This window comes from Perissodus microlepis, chromosome 13, assembly GCF_051167445.1.
Source record: "Perissodus microlepis isolate ML-2025 ecotype Zambia chromosome 13, ASM5116744v1, whole genome shotgun sequence".
Classification (NCBI taxonomy): domain Eukaryota; kingdom Metazoa; phylum Chordata; class Actinopteri; order Cichliformes; family Cichlidae; genus Perissodus; species Perissodus microlepis.
Window position 1 is genome coordinate 20,216,714 of NC_140473.1, and position 27,592 is coordinate 20,244,305.

The 27,592-nt window shown below is 38.6% G+C and overlaps 2 protein-coding genes across 32 annotated transcripts in view; both read left to right on the forward strand.

Annotated features, from left to right (window-relative positions):
- Positions 1-4,471, forward strand: part of LOC146375088 (ankyrin-3-like) — a 116,777-nt gene extending 112,306 nt beyond the window's left edge. For all 31 annotated transcript variants that reach the window (XM_084948165.1, XM_084948179.1, XM_084948184.1 and 28 more), the window contains 2 exons: positions 655-746; positions 2,392-4,471. In XM_084948165.1, coding sequence (XP_084804291.1) covers positions 655-726 — 72 coding nt within the window. In that variant the 3' untranslated portion in view covers positions 727-746; positions 2,392-4,471. The remainder of the gene's footprint in view (positions 1-654; positions 747-2,391) is intronic.
- A 2,391-nt stretch (positions 4,472-6,862) lies between these two features.
- LOC146375089 (coiled-coil domain-containing protein 6-like) lies at positions 6,863-24,678 on the forward strand. Its single transcript, XM_084949475.1, has 9 exons — positions 6,863-7,226; positions 8,326-8,475; positions 10,356-10,484; positions 11,072-11,175; positions 12,325-12,485; positions 16,280-16,436; positions 18,467-18,567; positions 19,972-20,093; positions 23,417-24,678. Exons 1-9 carry the CDS (start codon positions 6,972-6,974, stop codon positions 23,618-23,620), a joined length of 1,383 nt encoding a protein of 460 aa, XP_084805601.1. The 5' UTR covers positions 6,863-6,971; the 3' UTR covers positions 23,621-24,678.
- Positions 24,679-27,592: the final 2,914 nt, after the last annotated feature.

Below are 27,592 nucleotides of genomic sequence, written 5' to 3' on the forward strand. Positions count from 1 at the left end.
CTTAAAGATTATTTAAGTGACGTGTTAAGAGCGAAATTGAGATTAAGAAAGTAACACGTGGTAAAAGGTGCAGCTTTAAGTCAAAGAGGGAGGGAGTCAATTAGATTTAATCATCTTTTCCTCCAGTGAATTCAGTGAAGTTAATTCCTGTTAACACTGGATTAACTGGTTTGAGATGACTATTATCTCCATAGTGGGCAAATATATACAAATATCATATGAATTGCAACCTTGCATGTTGTGTTTTAACAGTGTGTGGTGTCTGTTTTGTTTGCATAACAAAGAAGATGCTGACTGCAGTTCTCCTGACTGTGTGGTGCTAATGGTCTTTTATAATGGTCTTTTAAAGCATTTAGCCAATTAGTCAAGAGTATGACTAATGAGTGCTAAGGAAACTCAATCAGCTCCTTTTGTTTCCAGCTCTGTCCATAATGGCATAATTATTCTTTTTCCAGGTGTCTACTTGGTGTGTGGTTTAGGTCCTAATTATAACTCTTGCAATGATGCTATTACTAACATTTGAGTTTTGCTTCTTCTTTCTCTTATTTTGATGTTTCAGGTGTGTTTTTGGTTGCAGTGGGGTTTTTTTGTGTCTTTTTCTATCAGAAGATAAGAATACCATGTCTTATGTATACTTCTATGTGTGTTTTCCAGCATGGAGAGGGGTCAAGGAATAGCAGGCGGAAAGATGATAGAAGATCAGGGGATAAAAAGCACCACTCATAGGGATGGTTACTCTCTTCCAGGTACCGTAGTTTACTTTCTCACCTTAACACAGTCATCATAGTCCCCAGGCTTTAACTACTGTACATGCTGTACATATCCGTTGTTGTTCACTGACTTCCCACTAACTGAAGTCAGGTGCATTGAATAGCACCTAGTACCACCTAATGCCTTCACTTTTGTATTAGTGTATTCTGTGTTTTTATTTCTAGGCTTTACAGATTGTAAACTTTGAACAGAGCAAACTATCATTTTAGGCACCAAAAGTAACCTACCTGTCAATTAACCTATACCTTTTATTTATTAATAAATGTAGTACAAAGTAATCAGTCGTGTTCAGTGTAACCACATTTTACTATTAAGCTAGTTCTTTTTAGAAGTAAATAGCAGATTTTTTTTGTTTCTTTTTTTAATAGTTAAATATAAAGATGTATTGTCGAGAGATACAGTCCTGTGAAAAACAAAGTACACCTGTACTGCTTTTGAAAGAAGGAAGAAGGTAAATAGCAGCCAGTTGCTGCTAATCAAATGCAGTTGATCAACTGATCATAAGTAAGTTGGATGTGCCATTAAGAGAAAGCCTCTCTTGTCTAAACAGAACAAGACACCACAGTTTAGGTTGTTGCATCTGAAGAAACCAGAAAGACTTAATGTGCAATGTCCTTTGGACAGTCAAGACCAAAGTGGAGATGTTTGGTTGTATTGCACAGACCCATATTTGGCAAAAATCAAAAGCAGCACATCAGTACTAACACTTGATACCAGCTGTCAAAGCGGAAGGGGGGTGATTTGGATTTGTTTTGCAGGCACAGGACCTGGGCACCTTACAGTCATTGGGTTGACCATGAACTCTGTATACCAGAGTACCCTAGAGTCAAAAGCTTGGCTCAAATCATGCAAAAGGAGAATGATCCTGAAGAAAACTAGCAATTTTTTTTTACATACTCTCAATAAATACTATACTTTACATACTCTACAGCATCACATTTGGGAACCTCTGAAGCTGCTCAAACGTTTGCACAGTGCTGCACATGAGATGCCTGTATTCACAGTATTAAAGTAAATGAAATCATCAATTCAGTCAGATAGTTCAAACTCAAAGCAAAGAAGAAACTGGCATGAGCTTGGTTATCCCCTGGCAGATTTTCTGTCCTCTGCCTCAGTGTGAATGAATAGAAAACATTTACAAAGGGAACAGGGTTGAGGGTCACTACACACCTCAGCATTATATTGCCCCGCTAAAACCCTCCACGCCTTTTCTTTGTCCACTAAATCCCCAACTCACAACAGCTTTGTCCCATCCAAAAAGAGTTTGTTATCCCACTGGCCAGACTGTTAATCCCTACTGCTGCTCACCCGTATGTTTGCGGTGAATCATTCCATCTGCGCAGAAATGGGATGGCACTGCCATGAAGTTTGCCAAAGAGTTTCTATGGTAACAGAGGTCACCATAACAACCCACGTACCATCAGGTCTTGTTAATGTGTTGTCATTTTGTTATACAAAGGAATGAAACACTTAAGAAAAACATTGTACACGTTACACCCTTTGAATTCAGTTTAATACTCAATATTAGGCAATGCACTGTCAGTTGTAATGTATTGTATGAGCTTCAAGAGGGTGACAGTAAATGTGCTGCAATATGCAACGTACTGTTTTGTCTTCCAGATACAGAGGAACCAAGTTCAACGTTTCCTGGGAACAAGTGTTCAGAGGGCTAAGACTTCAGGTTCGAGGACTTAAAGCAAGGTCCAGTGTGCCACTATCTGCTCTAAATAAATGGCTTTCACGTGAAAGGAGTCAACCCTTCTGACTTGCGCATGAGCATGAAAAACTCACTCCCTGTCAATTAAAGGACCAAGAAGTTCTCACTTTCTGACTGTGGTGGACCAGTGGACAATGATCCTGCTTCCTGTTTTGTGTGAAACAATACGTGCCATCGGTCCACTGGTGTTGTGAGAGCTTTTTGGAGGAGCGTCGTTTGTTGCGAAAAACGACAGAGACTCCATTACTGACAACCACACAGGTGCAACTGTGACCAAAGATGGCACAAGAGCTCAATGCACATGGTGGGTGAAAAGAATGAGGTAGACACAATAACACACACAAGAAAAATCAAATGGACACTTCTAATCCAACTTCAACACTCGCCTTATAGTTTTTTCTTGAACCCATTGTTGTCAGGATGTAAATTGTTTGGGGGTTTTTTTCCTTCCTTTTTAAAACTTAAACACAACTAACACAAAAGCTTTTTTTCCTGTATATAAAATTATAATGTGTATAATTCTTTTAAATCGAATGGACAAGTTGCTGGTTGCGAACGCACTGAGGAGAGCGACCTTTTCAAGTGCTTTCAAAATTTACTGAAACAATTTCACTTTTAAAGATTTGAGTGTAACTTCACGGGTTCTTGTATAATTAATTACTAGAACAGGTATAATGTTTGTACATGAAAACGCTGGTTTGATTTTAACAGAAGAAATTTCGAGAAAAAAATCTAATTTCTGTAATTCCCAAAGTGGGAATGGATCCTGCAAAAAAAAAAAAAGGAGCCTTTCAGAGTACTCATATTTTCATGCATGCTGTTCACATTATTTTAATTACAATTTTTACAGGTTTGCAAAACACTGTATTCAAATGAATCCCTTTATCACTATACACATATAGCCCTGACGTTTGTCACCGATTTTATATTTCAAATTGAAAAAGGATACCATTAAAGCATTTATCATGTTGGGGTGAGGATGAAAAAAATCTAGCTTCTTGAGGATGTGATGTCTTGTCTGTCTGTGTAAAACTGGAGGGCAGCTTCTGCTACAGGAACGAAGTAATCAGAATGTAAATGCTAGTAGGCTGGCTCGCTGTAAAATTATACTTGTATTGTGCATATTGGCTATAAGGTTTAGGAGTCTCTGTACACTGTAAGACTGTTTGTAAACATTTAGCAGTGTTTCAGTTTGGTTTTCTAATGGCTGCTGTGGTATTAAAGGAAAACTGGGGCATTTCACTTTGGATTCTTTGGTGAAGTATTTCCTTAATTTAAAACCTACTCACATTAAGGACACATAAAGACATTGTTTGATTGTAGCTCCAAATAGCATATTGTATGACAAAACACTGGATGGTCAGAACCAGTTATTTAAGCATTAAATAAATTGTGTTTTAACTCTGAAACTGTGTGATCTCTTTAGGCTTGAGAGTCTGTATATGCAGTGTCGAATAGAATTGTTTTCACTAGCTCACTGACAAAGTTTTACTTTACACACTTTACATGACATTAGGAATTTATGTATCAGTTTTCATTAGATGCCCATGTAGTTCAAGTGTGGTGTTCTACTGCTGCGATGGCTCAGTATGCTGATGTCTATGCTGTGGACATGAAAACTATGTAACTTTTTTTTTCAGTTTTTTTGGGTGGGAGTATTAAAGGAAGTCAGATAGGGTGCTGTACCATATCCCCTTATACTACTATGTCAATCAGGGGGTAGAGGATACTTTGATATGGTTGAAGTATCAATTTTGTTAATTTTCTTTGATATGTGTTTTCACCTGAGCAGATTTTTTGATGTACAATTCTTACTAACAGAGTGAAGCCATTGAAATATAATTATTCTAGCACTTTGGTTATTCAAGGTCTTTTAGAGGCTATAACAGCAATGATGCCATCACAAATGTTTCAAACGTCTTTAAAAAAAAATCAACCTAAAAACTCCAAAAAAATACAATAAAATGCAGTGATTTTGCAGTACAGTTGTTTCTCTTCTTATCTTTGTGTCCTTGAATGTTTTTTCTTTAATTATTATTATTATGTAAGTTGCACGATGGCAGTGATCAGTAGTGATGTCGTGGGAGTTACTGCCCTTCAACCAAAATTCTGTGTTTCTCCTCACCTAAGTGTCCTTGAGCACCAGGCAGCAACACTTTCTCCTTCCAGCTGATGGAAAAAATGTAAACTGTACCGTAGACATTTCATAGCACCATCTCTCATGCTTTAGCCTTATGATTTTTTTAACATAATAAAGCTCAGGTTCAATAGTGGATGCCAAAGATGGTAAGATAATGCAGTAGCAATAACATTAACACATGTTAGTTCCTACATTAAAACACAATAAAGGTAAAATGAGTAACACTGATGATTTTCTTACAGTGCAATTCATATGGATCTTACTTTGTAACAATATTTAGTTTGATGTACCACCCGTCTAAATGCTGTTGAAGACCGGGCACATCCCAGTCCCTGAAGGTAATGGCCGCAGCAAAAAACCTGCAAGCCCAGAGGTTCTTTGTCAGTACCCTGTTTGGACAGACCTGTTTTGGCATGTGGGGAAACCACACATTCGTAGGCAGATGGTTTTAATGTTGTTGCTAAAAGACATAAATGCCAGTGAGTTTGTCCAGTAAGCATGATCATCTTTAATACGAGGTGGAACACAAAAGAAAAACACTGTGCCGCCTACTGATTCATTAGAGTGTTTAAAGCAGTTCTTCCCACATCATCCTGTGACCATGACTACAGTGGCAAGATTATCCCATGAAAACGCACAACCAGCTAGACCTACTTTATGCTTCTTTGATTTAAAGATGAGCATTGTTTAAAATAATCCACAGATTACATTAGACACCACTGCTGTGGAGCAAGCTAAAAAATCAACCCCCCTCTTTGTAATGAAATGTGACACAGAACCTGGAGCTTTCATGCATCTGGGATGAGATTCACCTTTTTTTTGGGGGGGGGGGCTTTATAAAAACCTGTTTGGGTACAATTAGGTCTCTCGTCCACTGCATACTGGCTAATTCTTCTCTGGATCTTCAGCAATGGATCCACAATGGAGGATTTCCATTGCAGAATATAGCAAATTCTCTCATTGGAAAAGATGACCTTCACCTTACATTTAAATTTTTTAATTTTTGTTCACTATCTGAGTTGACTAACTCTCACCATGGACTTATTGTGTGAGGGCATTTTGGCTGGTGGGAGGACGTGGGTCTCCGCTTTGCTGTGTGTATCTGTAGAATGGGCATAACAGGTTCGTTTTAGTTTGTAGTGTTGGCTTGGCAATTTTCCCTTAAAAAACATATGAGCAACACTGACAATGTAAGGCATGATTGGTCTGTATGGACCATTTTCTGAAAGCCTGAAAATAAAAAGATGTATACGGTGCTGTGAAAAAAATCTTTTCCCCATTCCTGAATTCTTATCTTTTTGCACATTCCTCACACTTAAGTGTTTCAGATTTTAATGTTAAAAAGATAACCTGAGTGAACACAAAATGCAGTTATTAAACGATGATTTCATTTATTAAGGAGCTACAGCAACTCAAAGATGCAGGCGAAACAAAGTCATTGCCATCTATCAGTCTGGAAATGTTCACAATGCCATTTCTAAGGTTTGGGACTCCATTGAACCACAGTGAGAGCCGACATCCACAGATGGAGAAAACTTGGGACAGTAGTGCATCTTCCCAGGAATTGGGCAAATTACCAGAATTCGCCGAATCGATGACTGAACCATGTCATCATAAAAGAACCAGAACAACACCTAAGGAACTTCTGGAAGGTCTGCATCTCATTACAACTCTGCCAGAAAATCCAGAAGGAGAATGTCTGGCCATCAGTCCATGCACTTGCACATGCACTTGGGTTATACAGAAGAACAATGATCCAAAATACACCAGCAAGTCCACCTGTTAATGGCTCCAAAAAACACAATGAGAGTTTTGGAGCAGCCTAGTCAAATTCTGGAATTAAATCTGATCGAGATACTTCAGCACTACTCTGGTTATCTTTGTCTAATATTAAAGCATATTTGATGATCTGAAACATGTAAGAGTGAAAAATATACAAAAAGAAAGAAATCCAGAAGGCCGGGAAATATTATTTCACAGTATTATATAAAATGAGCATAATGTCATATTGTCAACACATCAGCTGACAAGTAAACACTGTATAAGTAGGGTTATACAGTGTTTACTTGAAGGATGTTGTCGTGTTAGGCATAAAACGTGGTTTAGGGTGTGGTGTTGTGTCTTAAGTTTTCCATTTTGCTGGCAATCCTGTCTCGGATTGGGTTTCCAAAGATGCATTTCATGTTATGGGTGTATTAGGTAGTACTGGAGACATCCTGCTGGGGGTGCTATACCGTTAGGCGGGAGCAAGGTCACGCAGTGTACCATTCTGCTGTCTGCGCTCCTCAAACGCTGCAGCTGCCGTCGTCTTCTCTTCTCCACCACACACACCGTCGCACAGCCATGGCGGACAGCGCAAGCGAGAGCGACACCGATGGAGCGGGGAGCAGCTCCGCCACCCCGATGTCGTCCTCCGCTTCAAATTCGGGGAAACCGAGCATAGTCATTTCACAGTTTCGTTTGGAGGAACTGACCAACCGACTGGCCTCGTTACAGCAGGAGAATAAAGTTCTTAAAATTGAGCTGGAAACATTTAAACTCAAGTGCAAAGCCCTGCAGGAGGAGAATCGGGACCTCCGCAAAGCTAGCGTCACCATTGTGAGTAATGTTAGCTAGCTAACTAGCGAGATGCTATCCCCACCCCGTTTGCTGTTTTGCATTTGACAGAGTAAGTTAGCGCTAGCGAGTGTTGTTTGATAAAAGCTGAATGAGTGCTACGCAGAAATGTTACCTGAATTCTGCCCTAATTCTTTGCTGTTATGTTAGCCCTACTAACATTAGCTACCTGCTAATTTAGCCAGCGGGACAACGTCTGCTAGGTGGTCGAGCTGCGATATCTTGCTACTTTGCTTTGTGTTATTTTGTGTTGCTAATCGTGGCTAACGTTAGATGAACTGCTAACGTCAACCAGAAAAAAACGTCAAAAAATTGGGTGGGCACCTCACGATGCGAGTTAACAGATTGATTGTAGATGTGTGGTCAGCTGATTGCTCACTGCTCGGCATTGTCACCACACTATGGCCAACATGGATATGGTAACTGAGTGAAAATAAATAGCCCACCAGAATCCTTGGCACCGACTGATGCGTCATATTTCTTCATGCTCGGTTAATCAGTCCTAGCTTCATAAAAATGTGTAACCGATCTGCTGGATAGATGGGAAATATGTAGGCCAAACTTAGCGAGCTAGCTAAATGCCACGCTCTAAACGTCTGCAAACCCAACCACACTTTCACACTGTCCACCCTCTGTGTAAATTTGTGAAGCTTAACTAGCTGTTTGGCTTTTATAATCCGCTCTGTTTTTCATAATGGCCAACGAAGCAGAATTTATTTTTGAGGTCAGGAGAGAATAAGGGATGGGTGAATTTGAGAGTGGCAAGGACGCATGTATCACAAGCAGTGTAATGCTAGCTGTCCCAACACATTTCTTTATCCGCCCCCCCCCAGCCCATGTTTCTCTCAGTCACCCATTGCTGCAATATCTCTTGAGTCATTTGACAGAATTATGCTTCCTCTTTGGCTGGCAAGCATCACTGCAGCAGTCTTTAGTTGATTGGTGCATGTTTCCCCTCACTGTCAGTAAGTTATAGTTTAATCAGGATAAAGGTGAAAACAGTGTGATGTGCCAGAAGCAAGAGTTTATGTCACTGATATCTCTTCTGTCGCTGTGTCTTTTTGTGTTTTCTGTCCCACAGCAAGCGAGAGCAGAGCAGGAGGAAGAATTTATCAGTAACACCTTGTTCAAGAAAATCCAGGCTCTTCAGAAGGAGAAGGAAACCTTGGCAGTCAACTATGAGAAGGAGGAAGAATTCCTCACCAATGAACTGTCAAGGAAACTCATGCAAGTGAGTGATAGAAACAAGATTGGATGGGGAGGTGCACACTTTTAACGCACATTTTGGAGTTCTTTACGCCACACAGAGTGGAGAATAGTGTAACATTAGTTTAAAGTTTTCCCCTGTTATCTTACTGATCACAAACGTCAGTGTGGTATATCGTTTCTTCATGCTGTGTTATGCAAATTTCTTAAGTATTGTTGCTCTTGTTCACAATGTGTGGGGTGCTTGTCTATACACAGAAGCTAGTGCATTATCATCAACTGCAATTCTACTTGCCTGAAGCCTGGAAAAGCTCAAGATGACTTCACTGCAGCTGCTAGCACGTCTAAATGACTCTCAAATTACTCTCCTCCTGTTGTCGGTTATTTGGTTCAGTCTGTTTTCCACATCGTATTTTCCCAACTACAGAGCATATAGCACTCGCTCTCATATTTTGAATAGATAGCTGTAGGGTGACTAATGGTTTGTTGATATCTAAAGAAGTAGGGATGTGAAAGAGATGCATGCAAATGTCTTAGCAAAACCTGCTTAAGGTCATACAGATGTACTTATTTGGGTTTTTTTTATATTCTTATCTTAGAATTTAACATGCAACGGACTTGTATCTGCCTATGTCAGTAGATTAGTTGCTTAAAAATTGGGGTGACAGATGGAAAAATCAACTGAATATCAAAACTTATAATACTGGGCATGCAAATGACTCTATGCAGAAGCATTTTTGGGACAAATTTTGTTTTATTTGGGTTTTCCCAGCCATTACTTTTGCTGGACTTTTTAGCTGCATTGTCTGTATTTGAATAACCTAACAACACAAGCACCCCAGCCCTGATTTTAAACTTGTGCCTTGTATATTAAACATTCACATGACCATAGGCTGTGCTGAATATTATCTATTATCTTGTAAATACACCAAAAAACATCCCTGATAATGTAAAATTGAGACCTTAAAGGTGTACTGGGCTGCATTACATATTCCTAATATCCCGCCCGCCCTCATTTTTGTTGATGGTACTGAAAACAACATTACCTATTTTAAAGGAAGCCGATGAAACTCTCTATTTTCCTCTAATACTTATTATTAGTGCACATGATACTAAACAGAGTCCCATCCAACATTGCCTTTGTTCTGGTGCCAGTCAGAAAGAGCCTCTGCTTACAGAAGAGCCTAGTAGAATATAATCTCTCTCCAAGGACTTCATAGTCTGGCATTTATTCTTGAGTCTGTTTATAATGTTCACACAGTATAAAGGGTTGGATTGCTTTAATAAAATAGTTTCTAGTGTTAACTGAAGCAAGGCACCTTATTAAAACAAAATGGTTAGTTTTAATTAGGAAAAAATGCCTGCACTTTGGGTGGGGCACAACTTGGTAACCTGGTTTTGCATCCAGGATACTGCCGAGCACTCGACTCTCCATGAATGGAGTCATTGTAAGTTTAAACAGACTGATGTTTTGAGGTTTTCTAGTTATTTTTCTCAACAGCATGATGGAAATGGTTATATTTCCCTCTCCATTTTTTTCCTTTAAGTGAATTTGCGTCTCTTTCCCCATAATGAGTAATCAGTTATATAATCCATCACAGAGCTGTCCCATTTTGAATCAGCACTGAGCCGCACCCTTTTTCATGCTGGTGAACTGCCAAAAGTGATTACTTGGGTTGCCAAAACATTATTTTATATTGTCTGTTCTTCTGGGAAGTTTACCCTGAAACCAGTGGAATTGTCTAATGACGCTGTCTTTTATTATTATTTCATTGTATAAACCGTGGTCATCAAACAGCTTTTGCATGTCTCATTGTGAGTTTGTTGTTTTTCTCCGCTCCCTTTTTACTCATCTGTTTCTTCTCTTCATCTGTCAATGCACTGCTCTCTCCTTTTAAATTTTAGCTCCAGCATGAGAAGGCTGAGTTGGAGCAGCATTTGGAGCAGGAGCAGGAGTTCCAGGTTAACAAGCTCATGAAAAAGATCAAGAAAATGGAGAACGAAACCATTTCAAAGCAGCTAACCCTGGAACAGGTATGCTTATTATGGTAAAATGGGAAAGATTTGCTCATCCAGTGCAGTGCAGCCTATCCTTAAACTTCCATTTGTTCAGTCGCCATGGTAGAGTGAGATGCGAAAAAAATCTCAACGTCGTTTTTCTTCCCACTGAATTTTAAGTGGAAAGAACATTTTGGTCTGTGGCTGGGTCAAACCTGCTGAAGCCACCGCATAATGTCTCCATGCCCTGACAGGAGATGTGCAGGCATTCGTTGTTGGTACTCGCTTATTAACGTGTCAGATTGATGCAGTGCGATGCCACTGTGCATCTTGGCCAGATACAAATAGAACCAAAAGTTATTTCACCTAAAAATCTGTCTCAGCTTCTTAAAGAGACCAATCTTAACAATAAAATACAAATATTTACTTTCTTAAACTACTTTAAAAAATCATTATGATATGTCATAATGCCATATGCCTCTAACTTTTAGAATACAAACTCTGAACTGAGATCTTGGATTTGCGATACAGTGTTTTTGTACACAATCCTGAATGCTTGTGAATGCATTTCAACTTCAAGGTTTCTCTTTCTGCCACACTCTGCTTTATCTTTCATTTTTCAGTTGAGGCGGGAGAAGATCGACCTTGAGAACACATTAGAGCAGGAACAAGAAGCTTTGGTCAACCGACTGTGGAAGCGAATGGACAAACTGGAGGCTGAGAAAAGGTGATGAGACATACTGTGCTTCTTTTTCTTTGGCCATATACATAATGATTAGATTAATTGTGGCCAAAGTTCAAAACGATGAGGTAAACATTTTAAAACTGACTCAGCTGAATACTTCCAAAAGAAGCTTCCAAAGTTTTTCATCTTTTATGACAAGCTAACATCGGCTTATCTTGGATTTCTTTATATGGTCTTCTATTCAGTGGGCAGATGAGTTTCCTTTGCTCTTTCCTGACAGTAAACGAATGCTTCAGTTTACTTTATTGTTGCCAACTTAGTTGCAACTCTTTTCCAGAAAGTGTTTTGTAGCACATGACACTTTTCTTTTTTTAAAAGCACACAGCTCTTCTCTTGCTCTTTTGCTGTTGGTGAGAGGAGAGTGTCAAGAGAGAGAGCGACACAAGCAAGTTTATTTTCCATTTCCAGCATGGAGAGAAACAAATGTAGAATCACGAGAAACGTTGTTTACATACAACGATGATTGTGAGCATAAACGTGTGGGTGAAATGTCACTAAGTCATAACAATTGCGTGTTTCTTTTTCCGATTGTTTGTTTTTAAAAATTTCAAGACTTTTCTTTGGGGAAAAGTGGCAAAATGGTAAGGTACGCTAAATATGCCATAAACTTGATGGTTTTAGCCCAATATCTTTAAAACGAAAAAGCCAACTACAAACTGAAATGATAGTATTAAATGGAGGGAAAAATACTTTTACTTTTAATTTTTGATGAAATTAATTTATACATTTACTAATGGGTTAAGTACTTGTTATATGAAAGAAATATATTTGTTTGCATTGCTTTATTTTATAGTTAGTATAAAAATGTGCCAGTGTACCTTTTATATTCATTGCTTGTCTGTGTAACACAAACAAGTAATTAGTTTGTTAATTTTAACTTAAACATTAAAATCAAATAAACAGCAATAAGTAACTTTTCTTTTAAATTGCAGTTTTATGACAAATAAATAACAGTAAGCTGAACTATTAATTATCTGTTTATATATGTAATTGGGCATTTATGCAAAATTAACTTAAAGGTTATACATCTAATTTAGTATTTTTTTTTAATACAAATAATAATAAATAGAACATTTTGAATAATAATAATAATCCTGCGTTTTGTTTTATTTTTCCAATTTTCCAAACTAGAATCCTTCAGGAGAAGCTGGACCAGCCTGTGTCGGCTCCACCATCTCCAAGAGATGTTTCCATGGAAATCGACTCACCTGAGAACATGATGCGGCATATCCGCTTCCTGAAAAATGAGGTGGAGAGGCTTAAGAAGAGCTTGCGCACCACTGAGCTGCAGCGTAAGTGGCCACTCAACTTGTCACATGATCAGAAGGAAAGTCAGTCTGAAGGGAGAGATGCCCTCAAGTGTTGATTAAGGAAGTGGTTGGTAAAATTGATTCTCGGATAAGTGCTTGTGCGTGTCCACTTGGAAAAAACAGGATCCTCTCTAGCCTGGTGCCTCCATACTCATATTTCTGTAGATATGTTCTAATGCAATATACAGTCATGTTACATCATTATTTACTGGTCATATTACACTGGATGGAAAGGAGAAAAAGAAAGGAATGGAGCTGTACACTGTTAAAAAAAAAAAAATAATAATTCAACTTTATTGTCATTGCACATGTCACAGGTACAGGGCAACGGAATGCAAGACACTAAGAAAGGTTGTAATCCATAATCGATTCCTTCTTTTGAAATGGTTAACCTGAACTCTGTTCTTAATCTAGTTGACTCTCGTTATTTTGCCCCAAAAGGAAGCAGTGTTACAAGTGCTTACATGTGCCCTTCCTTTTATTAAAAGAAAAAGAAAAGATTGTCCATATTGGTGACTGACAACCTGTCAGAATATTACCATGAACACGTTTAATGGATGGATGTTTTCCAGATGCCACATTTTGAAGCCGTAGAGTTAGTGTTCCGGTCACACCCAAAAAATATGATCACTGGATTACTTGGTTATGGTTCACGGTGATCTGATCCAGCCTTCACAGAAAGCTTTATCAAAGAGGAAGGTTTTGCATCTCGCTCAAATTTAGAGAGGGTTTTTGTCTGTATGTATACTGTGAAAGGTATTGGTCCCATCACAGAACCCTGTAGAATTCCATGACTAACTGCTGTCTCGTGATATCGTCATTATCACTTAGTTTATAATTATAGGGAGTAAAGCAGGGCGATATGACCAAAACTATTTATCACGATATACATTTGAAAATTTGCGATAACGATATAACTGACGATATAATTGACACTAGACAAAATACTTTACAACTCCTCAACTTTATTAGTGCAAAAAACCATCAATGTATTTTCACTTAAACAAGCAGCTTTTTTATGTGCATTAAAGTTATATAAAAAATTAACAGTGCAAATGCAAATTCCTTGCTGACAGTTTAACCAAAAGGCATTTCCAGCGGAAATTGGCCGACATATCCTCAGCATAACCATGTATAATATCCACAAAACTTAAAAAGAGGTTATACACACACAATACGGTAATATTATGTTGAAGCACAGTACGTATCACTCCGCGAGGCTCCGCCTACGATAGCCGTAATGCTCCGACAATCCATCAAGCGGTGCGGCTTCGTAGCTTAGCAAAGTCGTACTGAAACATTTGACAGATTTTCGAGCACCGTGTACATAAAATCGTTTCGAGGTCAGTAAACACAACCAGAATTTATACATAAGGCACACGGGATTATAAGGGGCACTGTCGATTTTCAGAAAAATCTAAAGGATTGATTTTAAGTGTGCCGTATTTTCCAAAAACACGGTAATAACGACGGCCCGCTAGCAGGCGCTACCAAAAATAGTGCTTTGTTGTGTATCTGACGGACGAAAGCCAAACCAGTTCCACACCACTGAAGTTGGAGCATTTTTACAAAACAATTGTGGTTCGTCCGTTTCATTCAACGATCCACTTTCGCTCTTCTCATTCTGCGTCACCGCCATGTGCGTATGTATCTCTTATCTCCATGCATCATTTGGATATGTAATCTCTATCCAAATGATGCATGTAAAATGCAATCAGACTTCGGATCTTGTCTCACACAAAATGATCTTGTGGATTGTTATTTTCTTCTTTATACATAACTGCTTGTGGCTGGAGTGATCTGGTGGTTTAGTAGAGGCAGCCTTGGGCATTAGAGCATTTGATTTTTTTTTCCTAGGATGTGGAGTAATATTAGAGCACTGCATTTGGTTGCAGACATTGATAACAGAGCTTGTTTTACGGCTTATTTAAAAAGTACCAACACTACATGCGATATAAGATTTTTTCATATCACGATATGTTTTTTTCATTTCAGGCTATAACGATATATATCACGATATAAGCCAAATAACTATATTTGTAAGATTTAAATGTGCCGTTGCGCACAAGTAAAATGTGAAATAATCAGCAGCTTGTTTTGATTTAAATATTTATTTCCCATAATAAGTTCAACAGATGTACTTAAAATGAGGCTTCAGTTTCAGATAAATAAAGGCAAATATTACAAACTGCACAAAAGGTAGCCGCTAAAGCATTTAAGTTTCAAAGTAGAACAAACAAAACAGACTACTAAATTGTCAGTTCCACTTAGAAACAAAATATTAATTCTAAAAATAAATCTTAGTTTATTTTACAGAAGAAGAGACAAAATTGACTAACTTATATAATATTGCTTTGGAAGCGCTGTCTGAGAGACATGTTTATGTCCAGGGAGTTGGTAATGAGGATCCATTACCTTAATTAGCTGCTTGAATCCTTCATTGTCGACCGTGTTTATTGGTAGCATGTCTTTAGCAAGACAGTTAGTTTTGGCATTCGTTATGTTGCTATGTCTCTTAGCTTTTTTGTCATATGGTAAGATGCTGGAGAAAGCCGACTCAATTGACTGTTGCTGCTTCACAGGGATTCCCCTGGTTGTTTTCGATGACGAATTAGCGCTTTCAGTCAGAGATTGAGCATGCTCTAGTGGGTGGCACTGCTTCAGGTGATAAAAAAGGTTTGTTGTATTTCCAGACTTTGTGGGAACATGCTTTCGGCACAATTTACAGTGCGCGTTACTCTGTTTTTTGTCAGACTTCAAACAGCCGAAATACCTCCACACTACGGAACTTCTCTGGCCTTTCCTTTCGACAATCTCTCCGGCATTGGAACCATCATCTGTGTTCTCTTCGGTAACCTGGTCACCCAAGCTCTCGGTTGATTTTTCTCTAGTCGGCACACTCATTTCCTCCATTACCCGGCCGGCACGGCGGCTGGATGCTTCCCAAACAAATACACATGTGCGGCTTGGCACTTGAGCTGTACGTAACAAGTCACGTGACGTGACGCTGCGGCTGTGATTGGTTCGGCTCTGCGCCGCTTTTCTTATTGGCTATTCTTTTTTTTTTATAAGAGGAAGAGAGAGAGAGAGATGAGGTCTATCGCAACAGTTTCATTTTTCTATAGAGAAAAAGTTATTTCGCAATACATATCGTTATCGTTCTATCACCCAGCTCTAGTTAATGCCAGAGGAGGTTTGGACCTCTGCTGTTGAGTCAGCAGAGCTTTGGGAGCCTTTAGGTTCTGTGTGCTTCAGTATTTGGTGACATTGTACAACTTTACTTGGTCTGCCGCTTTGAGCCCGAGTCGCTGTGGTTCTTAAACACTTCCACTTTATTATAACACCACTTACAGTTAGGAATTTGATTTGTATACACCTGTAGCAATGAGACTGAAAGCCCAGGTTTTCCATATTTTTTTGTTTTTCAGAAAGCAAGAAGTGATAAAGATTGATCATTGTGGCTATGGTTTGATTTCGCCACTAGGTGGGGATGTCAGACCAGCCTTAAACACGTGTTCCCAAAGCTAAGCCAAGTGACAAGACACCAGAAATACTGAAACTTGTTGCTTGCATTACTCTTAGTTGAGATTGTTTTGGACCTACTTTCACTTTTTTCCTACAATGACAACAATGTGTTCCACAAGCAAACTGGGTTACACTCACAGCTCTTAAAGAGAGGGTATTATGTTATGCTAGGAGTAGTGCAGGTGTAATTTGTGTTATTGTATAGTAATAGTGCAATTCTGTCAAGTTTAAATCGCAATGTTCACTTTCAGATACAGAGAAACGTGCCCAGTATATAGAGGAGGAGCGACACATGAGGGAGGAGAACATCCGGCTGCAGAGAAAGCTTCAGAGAGAAATGGAGCGCAGGGAGGCCCTGTGTAGACAACTGTCCGAGAGTGAATCCAGTCTGGAGATGGATGATGAGAGGTAGGTGCAACAAACATAGAAAGATGATCAAAAATTACACCATAATAATATACAAAGTCATACATACCAGCAAATAAAGAGAAAATGGAAAAGAGTTAAATGGATTGAACTATACACTGGAGCTCGATGTTTCTTAGAGGCATTTGGCTTCACTGGGCATTTATACTGCTGACATAGCCAGCTGGATAAAGGGACCTGTGAGAATGAAAAGATGAGGGCACAAAAGTAGGGCAAATGCAAATGACAAAAGGCGTGTTTGCCACAACAGCACACAACAATTGGTCTTCCAGTAGGCAGTCATTGTTGCTGTTAAAAAGGCCTGCTTGTGATAAAGCAAGGTGACAACATGGTGTCTGTTAACTTTTTGGCTGGCTGTCAGACACAAAAAACACCGAGCTTAAATCAGTTCCGCATTCCTTGGTGTTTCATCTTAATAGTAAAAACAGCTTCTTCTTTTTTTTAATGAATGTTTAACATTGACCTGCAGATTCAGGTCATGCCATCGCCACCACGTTTACTTCTGATACATGTAGAAACGTCAAAATAATTAGCAGTAGCTTTGTTTGGTTTGGAAAGACCTGCGCTTTCTTGATGAAACTTAAAAGAAACCAAATTTTGGCTTAAATGGTCCTTACAGACTTCCTTCTGTTTGTGAGTGAATGGTCCATTTGAATTTTGTGCAATCCTTTCTACTCCTGGGACCAATTAACCCTCAGACACAAGTTGTACCACATGGTCCTTCTTTTTATTCAGAAGTCAAAACAAGACCAAGTAGTTTGGGGTGGCTTCAAGGTTTATGTTTACTAAAACAAAACAAACACTGTTGCACTTCACTGAGTATGGGGTCATCCACCAGATTTTTGTTTTTTAAACATACCAACTCTTCCTACTATTGCTGATCAAATTGGCTCATTGTGTATGATTAAACATAACCAAATAAGGATTTCACTGTTTTAATGCTTTCAGTCAAATCAGTTCAGTAGCATGTTGAAAGTTGTTTACAACATTAAATCAACTTTCTGCATTTTGTCTCCTTCCGCAGTGGCAAGAGGGTGTAAAACAAACCCCCACCATTTTCCCAGAACTAGAAATTGTAATGTTTAAGAAAAACAAATGTATGTAAAACACTATCCAGTTCAAGTTTCTTTATTGTTGTGTACCTGGTTCAGGCCTCTGTATCAGATGCATGGGTGTCACTCATCTTTCAAGTCAGAGTGCAAGGATCACACAGCTAACTTTTTTTAAAGTTAGTTACACTTTAATGTTATTAAAGTTAACTAAAAACAAAACAAAAAAAGAGAAAAAGTTAACTAAAAAAAAAAGAGAGAAAATAATTGTAACTTAAAAAATATTTATAGAGCAAATATCCTTGCATATGCCCTACATGAGGTAATACTTTAAAAGATTCAAACTCACTCTGAAACTAATAAAAAAATATACATTTTCAAAAAATTAAAAGCTAAACTGAAATGAGCAAACCTAGAGAAACTAAACCAAATTAAAATAAAGGTCAGAACAAAATAAAAAATAAAATCTAATTTGAAAACACAAAATTGTAATAACTGATGTGTTTCCAGTACCTCTGAATGTTGTTGCATACAAAAGCTGAGGAGGAAGAAGAAAACAGGGCTCTAAATAGCTTTAGTATATGGCCATTTCAAAGAAGCAGCATATGGCAGTAAAATCTCAGTTTATATTAAATCTTCCTGATTATCAGTAAAAACTTTTGTTAATTTTAGGAAAAAGCTTTAAAAAAAACACAACAAAAACGTTTTCTGCATGCACAGGATACTCCTTTGATCACACTCAGACGTCGACACCAGTATCTTCTCCTTAGGAACTTAGGAACCATACAAAATAAGCCAAATTGAGCACTTTCAGAAGCCCACTTTGAGTAGCCATACAGAAGCTTTTCACATTGCATCTCAAGGAGTAACTGTCATCATTGATGTAGCACTTTTTGCCTGTTTAACACCATTACAAGATGCTTGGATTGCTTTTTGCATTTCAAAAATATGTCGTACTTTTAGGTACTTCAATGAGATGTCTGCACAGGGTCTGCGAGCCAGGACCGTGTCCAGCCCCATCCCTTACACTCCCTCTCCCAGCTCCAGCCGACCAATATCACCAGGTAGGTAAAAACACAACAATAAACGGCCTTTGATAGCGGTTAATAAAACTTTCTGACAGACAGCAAGCTTTATCTTTGTTCCAGCTTTTATTTTAAAATCTTGTAGGTACTCTGACAAATCAAGACCACACAATTACAGCTTAATTGTCACACCGCATTTTATATAAGCTTCGTGCACAGGTAGAACTTTGCTGCTCACTGTGAGTGTGACAGGCCATGATGTGGGGTTTACACTGAATACTATCTAGAAGTCCGCAGAGCTTTCGTTCCACAGTTGTCGTTTTATAATTTTTTTTTTTTTATCATAAACTCTAGGTTCTCTGCTCAAAGTGTCGTGAACCCAGCACCCCTCAAAGACCAAAACAAAAGACGTACATAAATATCTAAATGTTGTATGTGGAATCCAGTGTTAATGTTGTTGGACAGTCATTTTTGTTGTAGTTATTATCAGTGATCCTTTTTTTTTGTTTTGTTTTTTTCCCCCTGATGAAAAAAAGATGATAAATAAAGACTAAAATCATAATGACATGTATTGAAACCTTGAAAATGAAAATATTCTGGAGAGACGAGATCCAAGCAGAACTAAATGGTCTAGAAAGTCAGATGAGCACATTTGCCCTGCCCTGGGAAAGAGTACAGCTTTTTTTTTTTTTTTTTTTTTTTTTAGAAAATGTGATAAAATGTCAATGTTTGGGAGAAAGAAAAGGGCAAGACGTATAGACACATTTCACATTTGATGTCAATGAAAATAAGACTCTTAGTGAACATGTGGAGCAGCTAAAAACACAACAAACGTTCTCATCCTACACTTTATTTTATTAAACTTAATCAAATTTAGATTTTTCTACTACAATCCTATATTTTGTCGACTAAAATGAGACTTAAACTAAATGTCAGGAAACTGAAATGAAGTCAAAATCTGCTCTCGAATTTAACACCGGTGGATACACTCCTAGCTTACTGATCTTGGCACTATAGGTAATTTAGTAAAGATTATTATTGAATGAATGACCATTTGCAAAAGTATAAAAAGTACAGGAAAAAATAGAAGAAGAATAAAATAATAATTGTTAGTATAATAAAAGGGAGAGCACCATCATATTTCAGTCACCCTTACTCTCTTTAGGCACAGACCTAATGCTAAAAATAGTGCAGAAAAAAATTAACATCCATTTCTGGTCTGCGTACTAGTTTATGATACAATAAGGTATGATATCAAAGTAAATATTTGGTCAATGATAAAACAGTCATCCTGTGCCAGGACACTGCCAGCCACAAAGAACTTCCCTCTTATATCGACGTAATCTTGGAGTGAGTATTGAGGAGGAAAATGAAAGTGTCTAGAATTGATGTTAACTTTTAATAAAATGTCTTTCTCCCTCTGGCTGTCTCATTTGCTTATAGGTCTCTCATATGGCACCCACACAGTTGGCTTCACTCCTCCAGCTACACTGTCCAGAGCTGCCATTTCCCACTACAACACCCCCGCCCTGCACGTCCACGGAGGCTCCTCTCATGCCGTAGCAGTAAGTGACACCACCCACATCATCTTTTAGAAAATTATTGAGAATTCACACGTTTTTGTTTTATTTTATATATTTATTTATTTATTTTAACCAGATTTCCGGCAGGTTTCTCAATTAATCATCAAACAAAATTTCTGACCAACAAACTCAAAACGCAAAAATAGTTGCTCTGTAAACGAGTAAACAATTGACGATAAAAATAATAGGTGTATAACCTTTCGTATTATAAAATTATTTCAGTTTTATTGGGGGTATAAAGATGTTTTCCAGTTCAAGTACATAGAAATGATCAACAAGTTTAATGATTAAAAGTTGTGTTAATTGTGACTTCATAAGAGCAGCAGTTTGCTCTGAGTCAGCATGATCTTTGAACTATATTTAATCAGTGAGCTGCGTCCAATAAATGAACCTTAAATGAGGACACCCACGTGGAGACATGTACTGCCTGTTGTTTTGTTAAATTTACTGCCCTGTCTATATTTTTTAATGTCAAGGCTAGCTCTATTGATAATACAGTACACTTCAGCATGGTGGATCTTTAATGGAACAACGACTATGACGTTAACTGTCACCTTTCAGTGGTTATTTAAAGGTCTAACCTGTTTACACTCCCATGTCATGACTTTCAGATATTAGTCCTTAAAATGAATATAAGTAGGAGGAATAAAGCTGTGTGTCCACCAGTATTCACTCAGTAGAGGAGTCTAGATTTTGACTCTCAAAGAATACTGGCTTCTGCAGACATTGTTTGTATTGTTGGCATCAATACTAGAACTTACTTACCATAACTCGTAAATGTCCTAAGCTCCAATTAGCTGTGTCTCCATCTCTTCAGCACATATAGATATGTTTAGTAATATTTTACACCAGGGGCATGGTTTGAACCTGTTTCTATTATGCCTCCTATCCAAAAGAGCATCACAAAGTCATAAAATATATAAATATCTCACCAGTGTTTCCCCTGACATTACCTTGGCAAGGCTGGTTTTGATGAAAATACCATTAACTATAATACTGCTATAGTAGTTATACTGTGGAAGTTTTGTTTAAAGCAGAATCATTTCATAATTTAAAAGTGAAAGTAAGAACAAATGTGGATTCGGTTTGGGGTAATAATGTGTGGTGCACACAGCGCTGTTCTGATAGTAGTAATGTGTATATATAGAGCTGTTACATAAACAAACGGATGTCATAATCCTCATCAACTAAAGTGGGAAATGAGCTGGGGTGTGTAAATTGTGACAGACTGCTCACAAAGTGAATGATTACTGTTAGGTTTGTATGTCTGTTTACAAAAAAAAGTACTCGAATTAAGTTCAGCCACCTTGTTGATTCAGTAGTGATATTTGACCTCGAGAGAACACCATGATGATACAAAATTGCCATTAACAATCCCCTCGATGATTGTAAATGTTGTCTGCCGTACACACACACACTATGTACCAGTTGTTGTATTTAGCAGTTAGCATTGTGCACGTTTGTGTGGTTTATTTTTAGGACTTAAGCTAATGATGATACATCATACTCTACCTCACACAAGAGGAGATGTGAGGGAGAGTAGTCTCGAGCAATGGCACACAACAGGTCTGCCCTTCCTACCTTAGGCTGGACATTCCCAGTCGAAGCCCCCGTTTAATACAGGCAGTCTGCCAGTCTCACCATCAAGAGACTGGGATGCAGTACGCCGAGCTTATTTGACTACAGAAAAGTGCTGGCAGACAGTGGAGATATAGTTCGGTGTCGTGGACACTGAACCACATGCTAGCGCCAGATGAAATCCACAGCTGGGACCAGTTGATTCCCAGGCTGCCCTGCTCCCAGAAAGAATATCCAGGCTATTTGCAAATATGCTTCTTCCAGACTGGCCTTAATTAGTAACACAGACCACTACATCACATCTGGGCAGATCTGCTGTCCAAGCATGCTCCATTACAAAGATTGGGCTATTATGGAGTAGATGCGGATCACTTAAAGAGAAAAGGCATCTTCAGTCATTCATGCACTGTTTGCCCCAGGGCATGTCAGAGTACATGCTTGCCCATTGTATTGATGGTATTTTCCCCACTGGCTTTTTCTTCATCTGAAGAACAGCAACAGCACATGTTGCATCCTGTTTATGCTTGACGAATTTATGCGGAACTAAGAGTTTATGGAGAAGTGATCAACTTTTCATTTTCTAGGCTACATTATTACAAACCTACAGCTCTCACACTGGATTATGAAGGCATTTGGTTTATCCTGTCCAGGTCAGGGTCTGTGTTTGCCAGTGGACCTGCAAGCTAATTCCACATGGGGTCTGTCACTCAGGTTTCAATCAAGAAAATCCACGCACTTGCAGGCTTATGCTCTGCCCTTCACATTTGTCCTGTTTTATAAACTTCCAGTTTACAAAATGGGATTTAAAAACTGGAAAGCAGCTCAGGCAATACTCAGTTCTTGGTCTTCACTTGAACTTTTTAAGTGCTCTTGATTGTTGGAGATAAGCTCTTCTGGCAATATGGGAGCCTCCATATTTCAAAGTGAGAAGTGAAATGCTAGGAATGATAGTTTTGGGTTACTTGCGTAACCCTGGTCCTCAGACTAACATGCCTGAGATGTCTCCCCAGACTGTCTGACTGTTGCAACGGGCATTAAAGTTTGGCATAATGAGATGGTTTAGACATAAATCCTTCTGAGGAACAGGCAGGGAGGCATAAGACTGAGTGAGACTGCTCTGAGAAGGGTTCTGCCATGCTGGTACAGTTTTATAGTTATTACCTGGATTAAAAATGTATGTAGGGGGCGTCTTTTTTTTTATTAAACTTTCCTCCTGATTGTTGGATCTCATTTATACCTCTCTCCTAGCATTCTCCCTGTTTCATAACCTAAATGAATTTACTTTCTGTTCTTCTATGTGGATGTTACAAACCACTGTCTCCATTTAGCCCATATAAGAATTTTTAGGGAAATGATTGGCTGGGAAATCAGAACCTCGAAAAGAGGCTAGAATTGCTGTTATCAGGTCATGATGAACAGCTCAGTAGGGGAAACATGACTGAGACATGTAATCTTGGCGTTCATGATCTTTTTCCTGCAGTGGTTTGTAACTCTGGGAGCACAGTCCCACAAAAAGAGTTGATATTTTCACAATTACCCTCCTTGGCTATGTCTGGGAACAATTAAACGCATAAACTTTTTAAAAATGTATTGATAAAACAAAATTTCTCTGAATGTCTGTTTGCCATAAACTCTATTTTCTGCAGGAATTTTTTAGAATTCTGTCATCTGGTTGTGATTTACAAGCAATCTGTGTTTATTAGTTTCTTTCTCCTTTTGTCAAACAGCGGCCTTCCCCAAGAAGAAGCACCAGCCCTGACAAATTCAAACGTCCAACACCCCCACCCTCCCCCAACACACACTCAGGGGCCCAACAGGCTCAGCCTCCGCTACCCCCGCCAGCTCAACCCATGGTCCAATCCATGTCCTCCCCGGCAGCAATGTCACAGCACGCATCAACAGTGCAGCAGCAGCCTCCCTCCCAGCCTTAAAGCCACACACACAGTCTCTGTCTTTGCGCGTGAGCGCGCCCACTGAATGCCACGATGCTAATGCAGCAGCTTCCATCATTACCAGCTCTGGAAGTGAAGTTTCTTACTCTGTACCAACTCAACAAAAGACGCAGCTTCAAAAGTTTTGGAGGGAAAAGAAACAAGATAGCTACTCACCTTCAGTGAGGCTATCTGCCTGCCAAATCTTCATGTGGCGTTACTTAACTTCTCTTAAAAGGAGTGGATAATTGAAAAATAATCGCTTCTGGGATTTGTAGGATAATTATCTGTTCCACCTTTTGTCTTGTACATGTTTTTTTTTTTTTTCTTTGCTTGGGACTTTAGCTGGTTGGAATTGTTGTTGTGGCGCTTCTAAGATAGCACAAACAGCACATACAGTATGTTTCATGGTTATGTTTTACGATAGGTTGGATGTTTGGATCGATCGATCGATGGATGGATGTATGGCTAGAGAGTTGGATGGCTAAATAGATGGATGTGGTCAATTATTTTCATGCCTATAATATGACACTTGATTGCAGTAATGTCCTCCACTCCAGATCACCCTCTGTCATTAAAGCAGTGTAAAACAGTTCACCACAACCCCAAGTTTAACGTGGCTTTGATTAGGTCAACAAAACGGTGTCATAGAAGAGTGCTTGGAGTTTCTCCATTATAATAGGGCATTGATCAAACGGTGCTTGCAGCACAGGTATTTTAGTTTGTGTAAGCATTCAAAGATCTGCTGCTCCTATGTTAAAATGAAAAGGAAAAAAAGCATCAACGAGGATGGACACATAAACCACAGATAAATGTCGCCTTTTGAGGTGTTTGAAAATATAGTCTGAGGTGTTACAACTTAGTCATGTACTCAGTCTCTTCTCTGATCTTCTCTCTCTGGTGTATTTCTGAAAGCTTCTGTCATCCTTATGGATATTCCCATCAGAAAAAAAAAAACAATGCTCTTTACACTAAATATACATACTGCGAAAACATTCTAAATGAATGGTACTGTTGAACTAAATTTCTATGTATGATTAAAGCTCTTGAGATGACAACTTCTGTTTTAATTGTGAATTTTATATCGTTTGATACTCAGTTGTAATGTAATAACTGTGGGTGTAAAACTGATAAGCAAACCTGGAAGACAATCTTTTTTTTTTTTCCACTTTCACACCTGCGATTTGATGCACTTGCTTAATTTAACAAAACATTTCAACAGGCTCAAAAATGCATCATCTTTTTGTGTATTTAGCTTCACTGGAATGTTTCACTGTGGTAGTTATGAGAGTCTGACAAATCTCTGAAGTAGTTGATGGAAAATGTTTGTGCCTTAAATAAACTGCACCAACAAAGCTCACAACCTGGAACAGTAGAAACATTTTTATATTTAACCTTTTAACATTATAGGGCAGTATGCGTTTATGAGCACAGGTAGGTACACTTCAACACAGGTAAGACTGCTAAGGGTTAATGTCTTACCAAAATGGCTCAGTGAATATGATAGATTGCTGTAAACGTTTGCAAAGGCTCCTTGAGGGTAATTCTAAGTGACTTTTTTTCCCCCCTCTACAGACACCAGCAGGTCAGCTGCCACTTACTCAGTCTCCCACAGTGGATTTACGGTACACTTATAGTTCCTAGAGGATATAATGACTGGTGATTCCCCGACTTCCTCTAAAGTGTGTCACCATGAAATGTCCCCAGAGAAATGCGTGGATAAACATGGCTATTTATGTTTAACGGCAGAATAATAAATCCTAAAGACTGCTGTGGTCCTCTGACAATTTTGCTATTCTGCTAAAACGACACTGCTTATCGGGATTATTTATAGTGATCTTTAGAGGACTGAACTTGTGAACATGATATCAAATTGATAAAAAATTAACTTCTAAATCTACCTGTTAAATATGTTCAAATTTTAACTGCTATTTGTCTGATATTAAAATGGTTGGTAGATCAGCAATTTGCGTGGCCAGCCATGCTGCTAACTACAAATTGAAATAAAGATCTTTTATCCTAAGATGTTAATCTGTTGCAACAACCACATCATGTGATGTCCTCTTGTATAGATCCGCTGACACTCGATTGCGCCAGTGTCTGATTTTCATTTCCTACTACACATGGTTCTAACCGGTTTCAACTGGATGGAGACCGGAGGAGTGGTTTCCATAAATCAGTCATTCCAGGATCATTTAACACGGTAAACCTTTGTAATGTGGGTGCAATAACCTGGCGTGGGAAGAGAACAGGACAAGGATGACAGCCTACAAAACACATTAGACTTCCATTAGGTCTCTGCACGTAACTGTTCCTGTTCGCACATACACTCGGCTTAATCTCACCAAAATCAAAATACACATCTCATCCTAAGAGTGATATTTTTTTGAAGGCTTGCTGAGAGTTCTGGCACAACTAAAGTGGATCCTGTGTCTTTCTACTGTGGTGTGGTGTTCTCACTTACTGCTAAAGCCAGCAACCTGAACTAATCCAAGCACGAATCCGTACTGGAAGCTCAGGGTGGCAATGCTGGGTGTTAAAGTGGCCTTTAACCTCTGCAGCTTTATGGAGCTAGGATGGCCAAACCACCCAAGATTTATCCAGACTGCGGGGTGGCGCTGTGTGCTTACACCTGCCAAGCCTCTTACACAGCGGGCCGCTGAATCTCAGGTGTCATAAAAGTGTTAGATAAAAAGACAAGCTATTAAACTAAAGTCAGCACACATAAATCTCACGGGAACGTGTGAGTATACTAAATGAGCTTTGGGTGAGTAATGTGAGCATAATGTCTCAATGAGACTATTTTCAAAATACATTTCTTTATATTTGAATATGGGATATACATTACAAGACATTACTTGTAAAGAACTAAATGATTGCTCAAGCCCACACACACAGTGTTTGGGGTTAATCCACAGATCTCAGTGTTAATAATTTTTTATGTCTGGAGTGACAGCTGAAGTATAAAATGATTTTTTTTTTAAAGCAGCTGAAATTGTGTTTAATCCTAATTTCAAACCTTACATGGCATGTGTCTCAAATTTAGTTGGTGAAGAAATGTTATTTTACCATGTGGAGCAACAATTAGGGATCGCAAAAGGCACAACTGTTTATTTTAGGCTTAGCATTGATTTTGCAATGCTAGTTGAGGCATTTAAGGTCTACCAGCAAGTTATAAGTCAAAACACACATGGAGCTTATCAAACATAATGATCCGCAGTGTGAAATACCTTGGATTACAGACGAGGAAAATAGGCCTGTAATTATTCAGGTCAACCGTACTGACACATTTAGTTACCTCCAAACTGAGGAATTACTAAACACCTGGGCATAGACGCAGGTGATTTTCTCTAGTAGTTTTTACAAATGAATTTATATGCTCTGTGATCTCAGGTTGGCTGAACTGTTATCTTTGATGTTGTACATGAAGTTGCAAGAGGAAACATGTTTGCAAAGCTTCAAGCATATAACAATCATGTGAAGATTTCTGCAAATTTCACTCTCATTATTACTGCGGCATCAAACAAGTATTGAAAACCAAACTTACTTTACTGCTATTTTAAGTTTGCAAAACATAAAGCTTAAAATTTAAGATCGGTGGATCTTAGATGGATTTTAACCCAGTGGAATTAATAGTCCATATATGGAAAATGTGGGAATGTTTGAATGCATCAACATCAATTCTAGTTTCAGTCAGTAGTGCTTAAAGTGTGTCATAGCCACTCTGTAATCCACTCCCCAAACAACCTCAAATTCCTAGCTCTGTCTGTGACATGCACTACATCTAGTTTAAACTGGTTTGGAGCAACATGTCAGTGTAATGTGACTGTAAAGTACAATTAATTCTGTCTCCCTTTTTCTTTTTTCCACTTAGTTTTTCAGGCAGAAGGGGATTATGGAGCCTAAATCTTTTCAGTAAGACCCCTTTTGGCAGCAGACCTCAGCTCTGGGAAAAGCATCAAAGATACTCAA